The 20,179-nt window shown below is 34.7% G+C and overlaps 2 protein-coding genes across 3 annotated transcripts; one reads left to right on the top strand and one right to left on the bottom strand.

Moving 5' to 3' along the window:
- Positions 1 to 3,336: 3,336 nt before the first annotated feature.
- Positions 3,337 to 9,573, bottom strand: LOC108841871 (disease resistance protein RPP5). Of its 2 annotated transcripts, none has more exons than XM_018614650.2 (5): positions 8,934 to 9,573; positions 4,715 to 5,813; positions 4,330 to 4,623; positions 3,946 to 4,248; positions 3,337 to 3,856 (listed from the first exon to the last, which is right to left on the bottom strand). In XM_018614650.2, exons 1-5 carry the CDS (start codon positions 9,422 to 9,424, stop codon positions 3,485 to 3,487), a joined length of 2,559 nt encoding a protein of 852 aa, XP_018470152.1. In that variant the 5' UTR covers positions 9,425 to 9,573; the 3' UTR covers positions 3,337 to 3,484. The 2 variants fall into 2 exon arrangements, with proteins under 2 accessions (XP_018470152.1, XP_056851022.1); XM_056995042.1 differs by having other exon boundaries at positions 4,715 to 5,890; positions 8,934 to 9,074.
- Positions 9,574 to 16,559: 6,986 nt separating this feature from the next.
- On the top strand, positions 16,560 to 18,449 carry LOC108831475 (uncharacterized protein At3g60930, chloroplastic-like). The gene is made up of 3 exons (XM_018605022.1): positions 16,560 to 17,088; positions 17,178 to 17,764; positions 17,844 to 18,449. Exons 1-3 carry the CDS (start codon positions 16,560 to 16,562, stop codon positions 18,447 to 18,449), a joined length of 1,722 nt encoding a protein of 573 aa, XP_018460524.1.
- Positions 18,450 to 20,179: the final 1,730 nt, after the last annotated feature.

Here is a 20,179-nt window from a genome sequence, read left to right as displayed (position 1 = left end):
AAATATATTAGCTTTAAAAATCAACTTTTTTACCGTTTTTACTTAGTGATTTCAATTGTTTTTGAAAATAAATATACAGCAAAAGAAATTAAAGCCGCAACTAATAAACTTACGCCTAATTTCTAAAGAAGAGAAAAACATAAAAGCCTGGATGTTCGGGTATCCGTTGGCTTTCGGATCGGGTTTTTCGGATTTTCGGGTTTTCGGGTTTATGTCTTTAGGTTCCATACTAAAATTTTATTAGTACGAGTCGGATTCGGATAATAACACTTCAGGTTCGGTTCAAAATTGTATTGCTTCCTAAAACCCATAAAATAACCATATATCGTTCAGATTCGGGTTATATCGGTTCGGTTCGGATATAACCAAAGTAAAAAACAAAAACTTAAAGCAAAACATAAAGAAAAATATCTAAATTAAATAAAAATTAATCTCTCACATATAAAATTGATAAAATAATAATAAAATGTTAGATCAAGCATAAAAACAAACATTATTTATAAACAATATACATTACCTTAAAGAGAATATACCTATTACTTCAATAAGCAAATTATAAAATATCTATTTATAACTAATTGTGTACTTAAAGCATTTACAAATTTTTTTTAATATTTATTATTATATATCATATTACCATAAATATTGAATTTAATAATTGAAATACTTATATACATTTCAAAATATTTATATTAACTATTACTTTCGGATTTTTCGGATTATCCGTTCGGGTTCGGTTAATAACACTTCAGGTTTGGATATTTTTTGTACCATCCTACAAGACCCGTTCGGGTATTTTTATATTTTGGGTCGGATAATGGGTCAGATTTTTCGGTTCGGATTCGGTTCGGATTTCGGGTTCTGGATTTTATGCACTACACCCCGTTGCCAATCAACCCCACAAAATCAGAGAATCCCGGTTGTTTTTGTGATGTCACACCTACCGCTGGTTTTGATAGGAAACACACATCGAACCGGAAAAAACCAAACCAACTACAGAAAACCGAAATTAATTGAACAGCACCAAAATTTCATCGGTATGATTCGGTTTACTACAGAAAACGGATTCCACAAGCGTTAATCTGGGCGGGTGGATATCGAAACTCATCTGGGAGATGAAGATGAGATTCGAGTCGCAACTCTTGGATTCTCTGCGTGTTGATGATACATGGGACGTGGATAATAACCAGGTGATGCAATGGATCACTCTCTCCTTCCTCGATCTCAGATTCAAGATAGAGATCTGGTTTGAGAATCCGAATCACTTCATCATAACTGCACGCCGGGAACTGGAGACAGAAGGATCTGTCGGAAGAGATCAAGATACATGCAGCGAAACCTAGAATCGTTGGTGGTGGGCTGATGTTCCTAGATATAGAAGCTCTGTAATGCTTTCAGGAATTGTCTCAAAGTCATTGCTGCTGAGGTCTAAATATGTTAATCTGGTGAAACGATCCAGAGTCTGTGACAATTTCTGAGCATTGCGGCAGTTGTCTAGCTCAAAGCTCTAGCAAATGGTATCTCTCTGTTTCTTGATCCGCTTGAGAAGGTTCCAGCAGTGATTCTGAGGTTGGAACCTTTTTGAGTATTAGGTGATCCGACGGTGAAGAAGACAGGAACAGAGATTAGTTTTGAATGTCTCCTTGACCGGAGTAAACGGTTCTTGTCTCTTTATATGGAATCTCAGTGAATCAGAGAGAGAGAGAGAAAGTGTGTGTGTGTGTGTCGTACATATGATGCATCAAAAACTGTATTCATTTGGCGACAAAGAAGAAAACAAAAACATCGACCTATACGAGCTTAAAATAACAACCTGCTAATTTCCCTAGAAGGTTATCTAGAAGCTGAAAGTAGCGTACAACGAGTGTAAGTATAAACAACCAAGAAAATATCGGTTGGTCAATAAAGAAAAAGTGCAGAAAATATGGAAAGAGGCAGACCAGAGGCTCCAAGATGAAAGGTTCAATGTTGTTACATTCCCTTGGACAGTAACCGTGTTACTTTCGGTATCAGCTACTTCTCCAAGGACAGAAAGGCAGGAGTTGCAGGCTTGCCAACCTTTCTGAGAAGTTCTTGATACAATGTGTAATTTGGACAATAATGATCATTTGATTTGATCTCGCATCTGAAAATCAGATTTGTATGTTTTTAAATAATCTTTTGCAAATGGTTAATTTTTTGTTAACAGTAAAAACTATTTAAAATTATAAATCTTTCAAAATTAATTTTAAAATTTTACTATTGGTGCAGAACACCTTCATATCTATATAAAGTTATTGTTGGAAATGTTCTAACAAGCCTCAGGTTAGCCTTTTCCACTTCCACATCAGACTCTAACGGTTGGTCCATTGAAAATGGCAACTTCAGTAGCCACTCGTCTAGCACGACTTGTAAAAGTAATGGACTGAGCAAAGCTGATGATTTGGTTCAAAAGGTAACACGCTGCAACACGCCTAAACAGGCTTTCAATATATGTTTATTGCTTTATTCGATAGGCTACCTACCTATGGGAACCAAATTCACATCATGGGAGATGCAAATTGATAATGTTTGCTGCCTCTGTTCTATACATCCGGCGACCATATCACGCTCTCATGCTCCTTTGTTACCGAACGATGTATTCGGAAAACTGGATAATCTACTGGAGATGTAATTGGATAGAAAATTGTGTATTTTGTGGTCATGATTAGGAAAAGTTTAACCTTAACAAATATATTAAGGATATAGTCACTATTAGGGCTGGGCAAAATATCTGTAAATTTTGATTCGATCCGTTATTTATTTCGATTCGATCCGAAAAATCCGAATATCCGTAACTTAACGAATCGAAGCAAATACTAAAATTCAATATCCGTCAAAGACGAAGCAAATCACAAATACTAATATTTATAGAAACGGATATCCGATCCGATCCGTTATATACATATATATGTATACATGTTTATAAAATTATATAATATATATACTTTTATATCTTTATATAAGTTTTATAATATTTTTATTCACTAAATTAATTATTTAGTTATTAAAAATTTTGAAAGTATGTAATTTTTTTAAAAAAATTAATGAAATAATATTATTTTATTTTAGATTTTCTTATTTTTCTTTTATTTTTTATTTTTTTTTATTTTTTATTACTTTACGGATCGAATCGGATATCCGACAAAAATTCGGATATTCGCGGATATCCGGTGTTCCGGATATTCGAAGAGTTACGAATCGAATCAGATCGAAAAATCGAATATTCGCAAGGCACGGATCGGATCACGGATATCCTTAAAACTCCGGATATCCGCTCCGTGCCCACCCCTAGTCACTATATATGAACATATTGTCTTGTATCACAAAAAAATATATATGAGCGTATGGTCTTGTAAAGAAATGGGATGACATTTGAAAAAAAAAAAACTCAATGGAAAGTAATAATAATCTCATTGTATCGAATGGAAAGTAAAGAAATGGGATGAAGTTTGAAAAAAGAAACTCAATGGAACATGTGAACTCTAGTTTCTCTTATCTCGACGGGTGGAGAGTTGAACCTGGATGGAAGTTCAAGTAGAAAACTGCGAGGTTGGTTGTTATTAATGCTACTTAAGACTTGGATGATTACCAGGTAATTCATAGCTTCCTCTTCCACCCTGTCTAAATCCGGGTAAAGCTGTGGTTTGAGGTTAATCGAAAATTCCTCACAGTTCCAACTATAAGAAGACTCCGAAAACTTGAGATGGTAGGGTCCGCTGCAAGCAACCATGATACCGGCAGAGAAACCCATAAGGTTGGGGGAGAGCCGAGGGCAGCAGTTATCTAAGTAACTGGGCATTGTAGTTTGCGGTATGCAAGCAAATCGCAGCAAAGTCTGAAGCTCATAGCGATCAAATCGTAATATCAGAATTTTGAAGGAAAGAAAAGAAAACCACAGGTCCAGAGCAAAAGAAAAGATAATACCTCTTGGTCATGTTGTCCCTGGGTTAGGAAGTGAGTGATCAGCTCTTGATCATTGTTCAGTGGAGAGCAATCGCTAAGATCGATGTGTTTTATAGAGTGATTGGAGGGTAAGGAAACAGTCTCCAAGGAATTACAGCCGTGTGCATTCAGAGAGTTGAGGCTCTGTGGAAGATCTTTGAGAAATGTAAGACTCTTGCAGCCTTCCACAACCAACTCCTCAAGTTGATTTGCCCCTGAAAGATCTGGAAGTTCTTTCAGTTCCTTGGATTCGCTCACATCTAGTCTCTTCAACTTCCGAAGGTCCTAGAAACAAAGGTACAAACAAAACTGAGTTTAGAATTTATACAAAATTAAACAAACAGAAATTCACTAGGTTACTTGTACCAGATTTGTCTTTGAGAGGAACTGAAGTCTACTGCAACGAAGAGTGAGTTCAACGAGAAAGCCGGATAAAAATTCGGAAGGTAGGGCTCTCGATGGATAGGCATCCCAATGTAGTAACTTAAGCATGTCGGGTAGCCTGGCTGTGGGTGAAAGCTGCAACTTGGATGTTTTATTGCGCGTGTGGAATTTAAGAAACTTCACACTATACATCTTCCTAAAACTTCTTCTCTCAATCTCTAACACGTAAGGCATCTTACACATGGGTAGTGCTAGGCCTTCAATCTTCCTTGTACCCTGATGATAGAAACGTGAAAACCACGTAACCTTAAAAAAAAAAAAAAAAAACTAAAAGAAGAAATTAGCTGTTGAAAATAAACGTGCTTACGCTTTCGTCTCGCAGGACGCTGTAGATTCTCCTAGGTTCCCACAAAATTCTTTGCTTAGTCGGGGTACGATCAGATTCTTCAACAACGGTTTCTCTTCCCATATTTTCTACTAGTGTATTCATGTTTATACATCCCTGAGGTGATATGTCGACGAGAGATTTCTCCACTAAAACTTGAATTCTAGATTCACTACCATCATCAAGAAGATCACTCACCCGTTTGATATCGGCTCCGTTAAACAGACATGCAACGTAAAGGAAAGCAAGTTTATCCACTTGATGCAACTCTGCATAGCTGCTTTTCAAAATATCCACAATATTCTTGTGAGGACTTTCTTCATATCTGCTCACCAATTTTTCCCATTCAGCTTCGGTCTTCGTGTGCCAATCACACAGTGAGCTGTAACGTATGATGGCAGAGGGAAGGCCATAGGCAAGCCGAGAAACTCTAGTCAAGAGTTGCTCGAAACAAGCAGGAGGATCGGTTCCTTTAAAAACAATCTGCTTAAACATCTGGAGGGCATCTTTTGAGCTCAAGCATTTTACTGGATACACAATTTCTACCCCGCATGTGTCGAGCAGACCCTTGTCTCGTGTGATGATAATGACACGGCTCCCCGGGCCGAACCAGCTCTTGTCTTTTGCCAGGCCATGTATTTGCTCCACTTTATCGACATTATCAAGAACAGCAAACACTTTCCGGTTCCTGAGTCTTTCTTTTATGGAATGCGATCCAGCTCCCTTCCTTGCCAGCCTTTTAGGTTTAATACGGAGAATTTCTGAGAGGAAGTGTTGCTCCAGGTACGATTGACCTGTACTCCGACAGATACTCTTAACATCATAGATAAAACAATGTTCTGAGAACCGACTGGAAAACTGGCGGTAGAGGTAGTCTGCAATGGTGGTTTTACCTACTCCTTCCATTCCTGATATTCCTATGATTCGAACCTCGTCCTCTGATTCCATTTCCAACAGAGAAGCTAAGCCTTCCATGTGACTTCTCATTCCAACTAAATTGGGATGATCTCTCACCTCCTCAGCGAACCGCCGCTCTGATATCTTTTCGACAACCTTTTCAATCATGGCTGCCTCGTCCACACTGACATTAGGAAATAGATACGGTTGTTTTTTTCTGGGTCAATGATTGAATCTTGGACCAGACTTAGGTTCACCACTCTTTTTAAAACCAAACAAAATGCCATGTAAATAATTAAATAAAAACTATTCAATTATTAACAAAATAGTTTAAAAGAAAAATAATGTCAATTTTAATGATGCTAAGTAAACTCTAAAACTTAAATTTTAAATTCTAAACCCAAATATATACCTTAAATCCAAATTTCATACCAAAACACAAACTATATACCCTAAAATAAAATTATAAACCTTAAACCCAAACCATAAACCCTAAATTAAACCCTATACCCTAAATCTATCATATATCATATACCCTAAACCCAAATCTTATACCCTAAACTCAAACCGTATACCTTAAACCTAAATTCTAGACCTTAAACCCAAACCCTAAACTTAAAGATTTGGATTTATGATTTACGATTTGGGTTTAGGGTATATGGTTTGGGTTTAGGATATATGGTTTTGGGTTTAGGGTATAGGATTTGGGTTTAGGGTATAGGATATAGGATGGGTTTTGGGTATAGGGTTTGGATTTATGGTTTAGAATTTGGGTTTGGATATATGGTTTGGGATTTATGGTATAAGATTTGGGTTTAGGGTATAAATTTATTAACATTCAATATTGTATGACCAATGAAAATCTATCTTCTATTTTTTTGTTGGTTGATTTGTGGTTAGTTAAATAACTAATGATGTTTTTGTTTAGAAAATATAAAAAATAATGATTTTCTTAATCTATGTGCATAACTCTAAAACGACTTATATTGAGAAACATAAGGAGTATGTATATAAATAGAATAAAAGGAACAACTATTAACTGAAATTTTTTTGAATAAAATTAGCATTCCATTTATTCAGATATTTTTAACTGGAATGATTCTTTAATTAAATATTAGATTAGATTTTGATCCGTTCGACCGAGCGGGTGTCATTTTTTCTTTATTTTTGTTTGTACTAAATGTTATACATGATTTGCAATGTGTGTACTAATATAATATTTTGAGAAATAACAATGTGTTTAATTACATCGATTTTTTTTGCGTTCTATAGTAAATTATATGGCCGATATTTATCGGCATCGTATAAGCAAAATCCAAAATTTGTATAATTAGATTTATGTATAAAGTATCTATAAAATTAATTTTCTTAATTAAAAGTAAGAAAAGTAGATAAATATGAGTTAATATGGTATTATAAATTGATACATTAGTTATAACATTTGTAAAAAAATAAAAATATTATAGGCAATTTATTCCATAGAATATTAGATTTGTATAGTTGTATTCATAGTTTTCAAAATAGAGAATGTGTATAAAATAACTGCATTGTCCGATTGTACATGTCAACTTAATTGATTTATGAGTATAATGTTTAATTTTAATTGCTTATTGGTTAACTTTCTAAATACTATTGTTATATTAAATACTACGAAGATTTTTGAAAATTTTAATTAGCTAAAATAGCTAGAAATGTGATCTAAATTTGTAATAATTATTTATTTGTATAAGTGATAATATATATTTTTAAAATTTATCTAATTAAATCATTGTTTAATACAAAATTTCTAAACACAATAATTTATAATTTATATTGAGTAAATTTTATTTTTTCTTGTAAACCAGCAATTGTATCATCCATACTTTTTAGAATATATGACATGTATATCCGCACAAATGTATTTTAATATTCTTATGGCTCAAAGTTTTATGATAATGTATAATAAAATAGTTGTATATATTATTTAAAATATATGGTGCTATGTATTTTATATTTTCAACATTTATCATACTGAACTTACATTGGGATATTATTTATATGAAAATATATGTAACATGATATATTGATATATTATCTAAATAATTGTTTTATGTGACTTTTATTTTTAGTTATTACTAATAAATAATAAAAATATAATTACATAAATTTAAAAAAATATTGTTCATTAACTATTTAAATCTAGGTTTATTAATTATTTCCAAACACACACATATATAATAAAATATGAAAAATAATGAATACTATATGTTAGGTTTATTAATTATTGTTGCCATATTTTTAGTCAGAACTCGACTTTGGGAATGTATTAATTAAACATAAAAGACAAAGAATCCTAAAATGTAAATTAATAAACCTAACATAAATATGATATATAAATATGTATTAATGTTTTAAAATCTAAGAACTAAATAAATAAGGAAATCTATAAAATCCGTGATTACAAAGTATTATGAGATTAGTTATAAATGTGAGAGCTCAAATGTAGCAAAATTGATTGCATAAAATCTTAATGAATCTCGACTTTAGGTTTCTAATATACAGTTTCTATATAAATCCTGTTAAATATTTAATAGTATAAGAATTAAATAAATAGGCAAACAGAATGGTTTTGAATTTAAAGTGAATTTGGCAATAGATTAAACAAACCAACTGGTTTGTCCTCAAACTATTTAATTTAATACATAATGTCCGGTTTAGAAAGATTTATTAAAGTTACTGAATTATTGACATATAATAAACTTCGATATATTAAAGAGAACAGTTCATATATTGTGTATAACTCAATTTACAATACGAAACTTCAATATATTAAACAGTTCAAATATTAAACTCGGTGTATAATAAGTTTGTGGTTATGTGTATTATGAGTATGAGTCTAATTTTATGGTTAGATATATAGTTAGATTAAAGGCAATTAGGTCCAGTTGTAGGTTAATATAAATAAAAGAAAGACCCATTAATAGTTGTAAAAAACGAATGGGCTATATGATAATAGGCTTTGCGTGACATGAGTTGATTAATTTAGGATATATTTAATTAAGACCAGATGCATTCTGTAAACAACAAGAAAAAGTAAGGATTATTTCCTATTTGTAATTCACATTTAATAGGATAGTTTCTTTTGCTGGAATGATTTGAAACAAATATGAAATGTAATGGAATATTTTTCTTTTTAATTGGTGAATATTATGAAAAAAATGAAATAGAAAACATGAAGATTATTTTATTCTATAAATGTGCATTCCAGTTGAACTTGCACGATATAAGACTAAAAACAGCTGATTCAGTTGAAACAAGTTCTTACAGGTTGCTGAAGAGGTAGCTTGCTAAATTGGCTAGTTGACTGAGAGTCTTTTCCCATTCGTCAATCATAGCCGTTTCCTCCATCGGTGGATGTTTCATGGCAGAAAACGCAGCGGTTAAGTTTTCGCGATTGATGCTACCTGGTTTAACTCTATAGAAGATTGGAATCAGCACACTGATGTCTTCCTTTCGCTTGACCGCTGCCACCTCCATTATAGCCCGGAGCTCCTCCAAGCACCAGTACGAATTATCATACTTTTCTGAGATTACAACTATGAAGAACCTGGAAGTATTGATGGCTTTGATGAGTTCGTCTGGAATTGAGTCTCCCTTCTCCATCTCCTCATCGTCTTTATAAGTATATAAACCCTTTCTACAAAGTGCCGCGTATAAATGGCTGACAATATTTTTGCGGGTGTCTTGTCCTCGAAAGCTTAAGAACACATCAAACTTGGGTGCCGGAGTTGCAGACGATGACGAAGACGACGCCATTTTGTGAGGACCTTCTAGGACGATCTTTACTCTTTAAGATAAGATAACTATGTATTTTTGCTCGATGCGTAATTACGTGTGCATGCCAATAGAAACAAAAAAGAAAAATGAATCGGATTGGAAAAGTCTTCGAAGCATTTCTGATCGCACATATACAACGATAGATGCTATATATCGTTCTCTTGTTGAAGATATGAATAAGACAATATCGAAAATAAAGTATATTAATACCAATTCGTTTTTTTTTTTTGGATTTACTAGTTTACTTATCAAACGAACACTCGTGACAAAAAAAATCAATAAAGACGAACACTTCGTGCACTTTCGTCGGCGGAATATGTTTTTGTGACGATTAACTTCTAATTTTTTATACTGAATTAAACACAACATTGGTTGTCCTTGTAACGGATGATGATAGGACACACTGAAAGTAGTGCAACATTATTGTTTTATTTTCCTGATATTAGAACATGATTATTGCGGGTCTTTTGGGATGTGATTCTTAGCCTAATATAAGAAATATTTCAGCTTTTAATTAAGAAAAATTAGGAAACGTATTTTAAATAAAAGATACAAGAAACATTTTTAGTTTTTGTTATTTAAAAGTTAAGAGATGTTTCTTGTATTATCCTTGAAACCCCAACGTAAAAATCCCCGTAATATTCATGCTCTTACCAAAGACATGATGGTCTATCGGTAATACAAAAGAGTTGAATTATTTATTATCCCAAAACTATAATTTCATTTGACAGGCTACCTTTGTATATATATATATACTAGGTGATTTTCCCGTGCTCATGCACGGATATAAATATTTATAAAGTAAATATAATATAATAATTAATTGCTATTTACTTTTAATTTTATATTAATTTATAATTGTATGAATAATTTATATTAATAATGTTATATTACTTTAATTAGACGGACGATTTTAGATATATTATAGGTTGTCAGTTTTGTTGTATTTACAGTCGATTTAGTTATCATTTGAATATATTGGTTTTGTATTTATTTATTTGAATTCAATTATAATATTTTTTATTCTAAATATATTAAAATTTTGATTAATTTTCTTATTTACATTTAGGTTGGTTGGTTGGTTTTCTTATATATGTAAATATATATTCTGATGATTATTTATAAATTAAGATATATTGTGCTTAAAATGAAATAAAAGATAACAAAAGTGTCGGATTCCAAATTAAATAAATTAATATAACGATGATGTTACTAAGTCTCATGCCTACATATATAAATTTTTAAAAAATAACTAAACTGTAACAATTGGTTAATATTTTATTTTATTTGTTAATATATATTGAATCATCCTATAATTTATGTTTATAAAATTACTTATTACCAAAAAATTATATATTCTTATTTTAATTTAATCTATGATATTAGATATAAGTTGGATTAGTCGGGTTACTCATGTTCTGAGTATATTAAGTTGCATATATTTTTTCAAATTCAAACTGAAATATAATTATATTTACTATAGTTAAGTCATATCAAATTATTTTTATTTATCGTTTAATGTGGATGTATTTTCATATATTTATCAACGATCAATAGGAAGTTACATACATAAGTAACTGATATATTTTTGGAACCTCATGAACACATATCAATATCTACAATAAGTAAAATATTTTATAAATTCTAAATAATTGTATGCCTTAGTTTATTGGAATGGTAAACTAAATTATTTTAAATAATCTTAAACATCTGAATTCATATAGTATATTGTATTTTGATTATGGTTATGTTAAGTTCAACAAACATAAAAACAGAAAATTTAAAAGCAAATTTAATATTAAGAAAATATATAATTTTAATAATGATAAAATATAATATATCTACCTTGTTAAAGTATATCTTGTTATTTTAATTTAAAATATTTTGTAACTATTTGATCGAAAGATCGAAAGATGTATACTGTTAAAATCTATTTTTTATTTTCTACTATCTTTTAAAAATAAATAGTAAAAATTATGATTGTATTTGAGAAATTATATTATATAAGTAAAATATAATTTATCGATATTTTTTCTATAATTGAAATATATTATAGTTAAATAAATATATGAAAATAATAAACATTTCAATAATACTAATTATAAACTATTTTTAGTAAATTAAACATATATTTGTCTATGTTACTTAATTATTTTATTTAATCATCTAAGAAAATAGATAGATATATAAAAAGATTTCTATTATTTTGAAATTGTATGTTTAAAATTATGTTTTAAAATAAATAATATTTATTTTTCTAATATCAAGTCTATCTACGTGAAATTTTCTTTTATGAAATCACATTATATACAAATATATATTTTCATCTAAGAAAATTTAGATATAAATAAAGTATTTATTACTTCAAAAGTATATTTTATGTTATTTTTAAATGGAATATTACTATTTTTTGAACTTTCCTTTTTAATGAAATCATATTATATATGCATATATTTTTCGTTTTTAAATTTTCTTTTAAACTTTATAAATGTTTCCTTTTTGTTATATATGTTTTTGGACAATTTAAAAAAAACTAAATAAAAAATCAGTAAAAATATTTAACTGTAATAATTTAATTCATTAAGGATATCCATGTAATCAACCATCGTGAAAGTCAACGTGAATGCGACACATATGAAACTGGCTTCTCAAATAATATTATAGAGATTTTTTTTTTGTAACTTAACTACCTTTGAATATCATAACAGATTACAGGCTAACTTCTCATATTAAAACACTGCAGTACAAATGTCTAAAATTCCCACGTTTAAGAGAATAGTAAGAGCTCAAATGAGTGTTTAGCGATTGGTAATTCTAACATTTATTTATTTTGGTGGATGATTCTCAACCAATCCCGCGGGTATTTGTTGGAGAGGCACTTTCATTCACATGTGAAACATTTGGACTTAAAGGACTGGGATCTCCGTCACCATAGTAGTGGAGATCCTACATCGTCCAAATAAATCCGGAACCCGCAAACTCAGAAAACAGAGCTCTAAAGTTCTTATAAGGCATCGAATCCCCGAGCCTACCAAATTTCACCGTAAAATCTAGAGTGGTAACTTAACTTTTACCCAGTCATCATCACCTCTAGACTATGTAAATATTTTTAATATTGTCCCTATGAAGAGACCCGAAACCTGAGGGTTCCTGAGCACAAAATCAAAGATACTATTAGACCATTAACTCTTGGGTAAGAATCAAATGGCCAGGCCAAGAATGAAATTAAAGGGAAACTTGACCTATATGGTAACATGAATATAATCTCTTTTGGTGTCAAAGAATCTCTATTATTATCAACTAAGAACATCTCTAAAAACAACCATCAAAACCTCATGTATTTTTTAATCTCAACTATTTAAAAGTTTTTTTTCTTTTTTTCTTTTAAGTTTTGTATAATGAAGCTTTATGTTTTTGGTAAAAGTTTCACTATTTATATTTAAGGTTTCGTTTTCAATCTTTATAATTATCTGTTTTCAATAACAAGAGCTTGTAACCCAAGTGGGGATATTAAGTTGGTGGGACACTGGCTCGCCCCACGGGTCGGCTCTGTTGTGGCACTGTTCTCGGCTGCCCAATCCAAGCTGAGAGTAGTCTGTGTGTGTTGAGCGAAGGCTTGACTCAGACGGTTTCCTAAAGCGGAGGGCAATGTGTGAGGCAGGTTTAACAGAGCAGCGATCACCTCCCTCTCTCAGCAGTGGACGGATCACGGGTCAACGTTACTCCGATCCACCATGGCCTGATGGCTCGTACCCAGTTGAACCGCCAATTTTTTTTTAAAAAAGAAAACACTACCATTTTTCTCAATCATCTATTTTCCAAATAACCTTTTAATCTACCAGATTCTTGACACTCGCGGCGCATGTTTTTGATCAAACCCGGTTCCTTTAGCTGGTCACTTGAATTTATTCTTGCTTAAGTCGCAAGGCTGGGTTGGAGGCTCAGAGACCCTTTGTTCTGGAACTTTGTTGAACCGACACGAGAAATAGGAAATAAGTACCATTTGTTATGGGTAGAGGTCCTCGAGGACTCTTCCTCCTTTATTCTCTTTCTTTCACAAGAAAAGTAAACCATCAATAGCTGTGAATTTTTTATGGGACACTTTCAAAAACTACCTATAAATTCAATCCAACCCCAAAATTAATGTTTTCTTTGTCATTATTATTCACTTTTGAAAGTTTCAATCTCTCCTTATGTTTTTCAATTATTATTTTACAATATTACCATTTTAATTTACTTTTTATTTATTTCGAAAATGCTAAAAAAACATTTTTTCTTATTTACAACAATGTTACTATCATCAATTTTCCAACCACCATTAACAATCATTTTTGAGCTCTTTAAGCCTTTAGAATTCAATTTTCAACCACTTTTTGTGTTTCAAACATATAAATCTTCATTTCCTCTCATTTGTTCTTCTTTTTTCATCTAAAAAACTTCCATAACTTTCATTTTCATAAGCACAACTTTATATTTTCTAGTGTATTTTGTTGCGAATCGTCAAAGTTGCTTCTTTTTGCTTATATTTGGAGCTTGAGTGGTGGAAAAAAAATGGAAAACGAGTTTTACACCTGAAAGTAGCTATTGTAGATCCTAAAATCTACACTAAGTATTTGATAGTGGTTGAGATGTTAAACAAAAAGGGGAGAAATGATATGGACAACAATATCCTTAGAAAACAACGATTTAATTATATTCCAGTTGACGAAAATAGACTTTTATTGAGTAATGAGGATTGAATACAATAAAAAATGAGATCGAGAACTACAAATGAGACCGAGTTAACAAAAGACAATAAATGAGCGGAATGAGATCAATGAATAGTGAATAAAAAGTAAATTAAAGATTCCTTGCTCACTTGTCTCCGCAACCTCCTCCGCAATCTCCGGACCTTCCAAGACCATTTCTCGAGCTTGCCTACTTGATATGGGCTTCTCTGCTCGTGGCCCACATCTTCAGTTTTGGCCCGTTAAGGAGACTAACCGAAATTGGATCCAACAACTATTTACATGTTTTTTTGTCATTTTTCAGATCCGTGTCGCAATAATAGACTGTTTTGTATGTTTACGCATAAGTGTAAACTTACGTTGCAGTCTACAAGTCAACACATATATTGGTTTTGCAACATACCAAAATAACTTTTTTTTGTAAAGAAGACTTCCTTGGAAGTCTACATCTTTTCCTTTACCTTTGATAACAAAAAAAAGTAGGTAGACTTACAAAGAGGTCTACAGAAAGAGGTTAGTTTTGTATTTGATCGAACTTTTGACTTTTCAAGGTAGACTTCAATCGACAGTCTAGACAATGTAGACTGCTTGGAAAGCTTATAAAAGGTTAGTTTTGCATATGAACCAAACTTTGACTGCGTTGAATATGTTAGTTTTGTATTTGACTAAATGTTTAAAAGTTGACCAAAAAGAAAACAAAGTTTAGACTTCCTATTCAGTCTACGAATTTCAGAAAAAAGTAAAAATGCATATGAAGTTTACTAGTTTATTTTGGTCAAATGCAAAACTAACCCATAGGATTTGTGTGTAGACTTTAGCTAACGTCTACACACTTGTAGATGTTCTTCTTAGTCTATTTGTAGAAAATCAAACTTGGTCAATTGCAAAACTATCATGTTCCCAAAAATAAAAAAAAATATGTAAACTAAATATGAAGTCTACTTTTGAAAGCCAAATCCGGAGTGAATACTAGTCAATTGCAAAAAATAACATTTTCAAAGTATAGACTCAAAAGAAAGTCTACACTTATAAAAACACTATTTTAAATATAGATAATAATCCGAGAATTTTGAAATTGCAAAAACTAACTCAAACAATAGAGCTAGATGATAGTCTACTAGCGTAAACTGATAAGAAAATCTATTTTTGTGTTGACAGAAAAGGAAGTCTACGTTCGAAAATCTATAAAAAGTGAAATTCTATATTATTCATAATTTATTTTCAAGATTTTATTGTTTGAACGTATGTTTTAATTAATCCTAATTATCCTGAACTATTTTGGAAAGATAATATTTTATAGTTATGCAACTATCAACTTTTTTGGTTTGCGTATGTAGTTAGATAATAATTGTAGACGTCTTTGTAAGTATACGTTTATAATTTTATCAAACGTGAAATTTTCGTTCGCTAATTTTGTAAAATGTATTGTTTTTGCAGGTAATGATCTGGTTACCTGTTCTTTACAGAGAATTGGTGGTGAAAGGCTATTTGTGGGAGTTTGTGGTCGATAATCCGAAAAAGGAGAATATTCCTTGTGTACGATGGTTTTACACATGATGAACTTCTTGAAATAGCACAAGAACATTATGATCTGTGTAGAACCTAAAATCTACACTCAAGTATTTTGTAGTGTTTGTAAGTAAACTAGGGAAGTGACAAAAGATGTAGGCAACAATATCCTTAGAACACAACGATGTAATCGGAATTCGGTAGACAAAAATGGACTTTTATTAATTAAGAGGTTGAGTACAAAGAATAGCTAAGAGATCGACTATAACAAGGAGGTCGATCAAGAATGAGATCTAAACGAAGTAAGAAAGATGTAAATGTGTGGTGTGCTCTCTCTCTAGGGTTTTCGCTGTCCCCTTTAGCCTTGATATCCTCTTCTTTTTATAGGTTCAACTCCGTTATTCTTGTAACTGCTTCCGCGACCTTCTCGACTTCGGCGACCTTCTTTTCCACTTTGTTGACGTCGCTGTGGGTTTAATCCTTTTACGGCCCATTTTAAATACATCCCATTTAGCCTATGTCAAAAATTCGGTCCAACATTTGTCCCCCAGTCTCTTTTCTTTCTAACGAGATGGAAAGAGACGGTTCGGTTTACTTGGTTCGGGAATCCGGTTGGATCTTCTTCGGTTTTCAATGTTTCGATTTGTCCGTTATTTTGCACCGCATAACGGTGGTGCGCGTGATTTTCTAGGGCGAAGAGAAAGTGATTGTGGCGGTTACAGGGTAGCCTAGGCAATTATTGCGTTCCTCGGGAGCCGCAATATAGCCGTTTGAGGCTTTCCTTTAAATAGCGATGAAGCTTTGATCTTTCTTTTTCACTTCCGATCATCTTTCTTTCTCTTGTTCTTGTGATTTTTTTCTTTGCTTATCTTTGCGAGATGTCTTTCTTTTCGTTCCCAAGTCCGACGATCACGCAAGAGCACATTGAAAAGTTATATTCCTCGTTTGGAGTAGATCGCGCCGTGGTCTGTGAACTTGCTTCCGATCAAGAGACTCCGGAGACTTTTAGAAACGGGTATGGCGGAGCATATCTCTCCTTCTTTGAGTCCTGCGGGCTTTCTTTCCCGATTCCGAGACAGCTGCTAGAGATTCTCGCCGAGCTTGGGATTTCTCTCACACAGCTATGTCCGAACCTTCTTCGACACCTCCTAGCGATCCTCGTGAGGGCCAGAGAGGAGAAGCTTTTGTTTGAGCTGGAGGAGTTGCACAGCCTATCTCTCATAAAGCGCAACCAGAAGAATCCTGGGACGTTCTTGGCGTCTCCTCGCCCTGGCCTCCATGTGATAAGTGGGACACCCTATCGAGATGATCAGTGGCGAGATCAATTCTTTGTCTTCAAGATCGACTCGTCCCCAGTGGGAGATTTTGATTTCTCCCAGCTCCCTCGACGCTGGGCCGAAACTATCGGTAAGGTTTTGAACCTTTATTAGCGTGTTATCCAAGGAATCTATGCAATTGCTCATTCGTATTATTTATTATTATTATTTTTTGTTTAGCTCATCCGAGGGTTTCTCCGGTGTCCGATCAACTTCGAGGAACGGTGGCTGTCTTGAAGCGCGGGGACACCGATTGGTCGTCGTTTACCAGGGAGCGAATTCGTACTTTGAATTCGCTTCCTGTCGGTTTAGGTATAGCTCCCGCGATCTCGGGGCCGGTCGGGTTGCTCGAGGAGGCCGAGCGTTCTGATCATGATGAGCCTACCTCTCCGGAAGAAATTATTACTCGTCCTAACACGAGTCATTCTGAGAGGTGCTCGTTTTGGAGATCACTCAGAATCCGGGCGTCTGCTTCAAGAAAGACGCCAGTGGATCCTACCCCACTACCATTGAGCCCCGATTCGGAGGAGGATATGCCAGCTCGCGAGCATGGGTCTGATTCGCGAAGTGCTTTACCGAGACCGTCACGACCTGCTTCCAAGACGTCGAAGAGACGGAGAGTAAGGAGGAGCGATCATTCCCCTCTATATGAGTCCAGTTCTGGGCCGAAAAATGATGGGACTAGCTCTCAAGGCTTTGGGGAGGCGCTCTTTTCTTCCTTGGAGGAAGAAAATGCTTATACCAAGGTCGCTGAAGCGAATGCCAAGGTTTGATCTAAGCGAATAGTTATCCTATTATTGATTCCTGCCTTTATTGCATCGTTCTTTTGATTATATTTACTTCCAGGTCATGGAGGCTTGTAACGACCTCGTTTTGAAGATGGCGGAGCGTACAGGGACCTCTAAAAGAGATGTGGAGATTGATCGGATCTCCCTTGACTTCAAAAGGATCTCTGCCGAACTTGAGATCGCCAAGCGGGAGAACAAGGAGGAGGTTGAGAAGATCAACTCCATGATGGCAGAGTGGGTGAAAGTTTGTGATGAGAAGTCGGCTTTAGAAGTCGAGGTCGCTGCTCACCGGACCAAAATTGCGAGGCTTGAAGCTGAGAGGGATCGGGACGTTCGCTCCGCTCGTCGTGAGATGTCGCGTCAGTATACGGGGATTCTGAGATCTTTAGAAGAAAAATGGTCCAACAAGGACAGGGAGATGTCAGCTAGGATTCACCTTCAGGAGGTGGTTGCCAACATTGGCCTTCTGAACGAGATCAAAGAGGGCAGCTGCGACGTTGATGGGGAGTTGGCTCGCTTGCAAGATTTGGAGAGAGATTGTGAAGCGGCCGTTAATTCTTGTCCCTCCTCGAGCTGGACTATCTCCGAGCTTGATCTTCCGCAAGTGCCGGAGGAATTGGACCTCGGGGGGCCGTCAAACGCGGGAGGCGACGTTGGCCCTTGATTTTCTTTTTCTTTTGATTTTGCTTTTTGTTGGATAACTATATCATCGCGAATATCCTTATTTTTCCCGGAATTTTGTGGGTTCAAATTCGAATCGTTAGGATATTATCTGTTTCTCTTTTCATGAGAATATTTTGGTGTTTCGGATTTATTAAAAATCTTTCTATTATGATATTTGTTGCACTTCGTTCTTTATAAGACCACGAGGTTTCTTACTTGGGTTTTATCCGAGCAACCTACGAAATCTCTATCCTCTCTTCAATTTAAGCGACTATGTCAACAAGAAGATCGAATCCTCGTGAGGCCGATAAGCCGAGAAGCCGAGTTGGCAGCATCGGTGTGAAAAGGATTCGATCTGGTGATGTTAGCGAGGCTCTTACTGAGGTCCTTCGTGAAGAAACCCGAATTCCCCAGGTTCCTTCTAGGCAGGAGGATAAGGAATCTGGCGGCAAGGACTCGGCCACTCGCGTGAAGTCGAGTAGTCCTACTGGCTCGAAGGGTCGCGAGCGTCCCTCCAAGAAGGCGAAGACGAATGGTTCTGATCATCGCCAGAGTTCTCTTGGCGATGGGGCTGCGAAGCCGTTCCATTGGCAATTTCCGCATTCCAAGGATTGTCCGATCACGGAGGATCCAGATAGTGTGGCTCATTTGGTGAGGCACTTTAAGCCTGCTGGTTGCCCACTTCCGTCTCTTCGGAATATGAACGAGCGCGAGGCTTATGTCAAGATGGCGGTGGCACATGCCAATGTCGATTTGCTTAACTTTTTGCACGCCTTTGTCCGAACTTTTCCTGACTTTTCATGATTTATAGGCCATGGAGGCTAACAATGAATTTGCGGCGACCTTGGAGCGATGCCTGCAAGATGTTCCGCGATCTGACGAGCTCCTCGAAGTTAAAAGGGTCGTGAGGGAGCTGAAGTCAAACCTGAAGCTATTGCGGGAGCGTGATCGTACCAATGCTGATCGTTTGTCTGTTGCAGAAGAATCGGAGAGCCGAATTGCTTTGCTTGAAGCTCGTCTTCGCATTGCGGAAAATGAGAGGAAGTTGACTCTTGATCGAGTTTCTTTGCTTGAGTCGTAGCTAGAACCAAACGCTTCGAAGCACGCCGATGCTCTCCGAAGTTCGATTCGTGAGGCCAAGAAAGGCTTGGCTGATGATTATCAGGGCGTTCTGAGATCTCTGAAGGAGAAATAGGAAGGCGAATGGTCCAAGATCGATGATGAGCTCCAGCTCAGGGAGGTTGTCGTGAGGATAGATCTTCTGAAGGAGATAATGGGCAAGAATCTATTGGCCCCTGGTGACGCGAAGCGTTCTGGAGAGAAAGAAGTCCAGCTCGGAGAGTTCGATGTGTCTGTGATGACCGAAGGGCTGGGTCTTCCTCATGATTCGGAAGATTACTTCGCCAAAGGGGCTTTTGATGGCGATGGGGCGAAGCAAATGGATGGATGCTTTGGAGATTTCGACGTCGGAGAGTAGTTTGTAGGAAGCCGCTCTCCGTTAGTTGTTTTTCATGTTTTTTTCTTTTTTTCTTTTTTTTTATTTATTATTTTCTTATGTTATTGAATTCAATAAAGAGATGAGTTTGAATGCTTCGTATTTTCTTTCGAAGGATAGAGTTCCGATTTATTTTTGAACTTTTGGTCGAAGAGAGTTGATACTCCGTCGATGTCTTGTTGGCGCAGATTGAGGTTTTTATTAAAATCGATATGCCGCGTTTTCCAGCAGGACCG

This window comes from Raphanus sativus, chromosome 2 (assembly GCF_000801105.2).
Source record: "Raphanus sativus cultivar WK10039 chromosome 2, ASM80110v3, whole genome shotgun sequence".
NCBI classification, from domain to species: domain Eukaryota; kingdom Viridiplantae; phylum Streptophyta; class Magnoliopsida; order Brassicales; family Brassicaceae; genus Raphanus; species Raphanus sativus.
Note: the sequence above shows the minus strand (reverse complement) of the source record. Positions and strands in the feature narration are given on the sequence as shown.

What these genes read in the sequence shown, in the direction of transcription:
- LOC108841871 (XM_018614650.2), bottom strand. Translation starts at nt 9,424, where the DNA reads ATGGCGTCGTCTTCGTCATCGTCTGCAACTCCGGCACCCAAGTTTGAT. An exon ending in GCGTCCTGCGAGACGAAAGC is followed by an intron (nt 4,624 to 4,714) that starts GTAAGCACGTTT and finishes TTCTATCATCAG; the next exon opens with GGTACAAGGAAGATTGAAGG. An exon ending in AGGGACAACATGACCAAGAG is followed by an intron (nt 3,857 to 3,945) that starts GTATTATCTTTT and finishes TATGAGCTTCAG; the next exon opens with ACTTTGCTGCGATTTGCTTG.
- LOC108831475 (XM_018605022.1), top strand. Translation starts at nt 16,560, where the DNA reads ATGTCTTTCTTTTCGTTCCCAAGTCCGACGATCACGCAAGAGCACATT. An exon ending in ACGCTGGGCCGAAACTATCG is followed by an intron (nt 17,089 to 17,177) that starts GTAAGGTTTTGA and finishes TTTTTTGTTTAG; the next exon opens with CTCATCCGAGGGTTTCTCCG. An exon ending in TCGCTGAAGCGAATGCCAAG is followed by an intron (nt 17,765 to 17,843) that starts GTTTGATCTAAG and finishes ATTTACTTCCAG; the next exon opens with GTCATGGAGGCTTGTAACGA.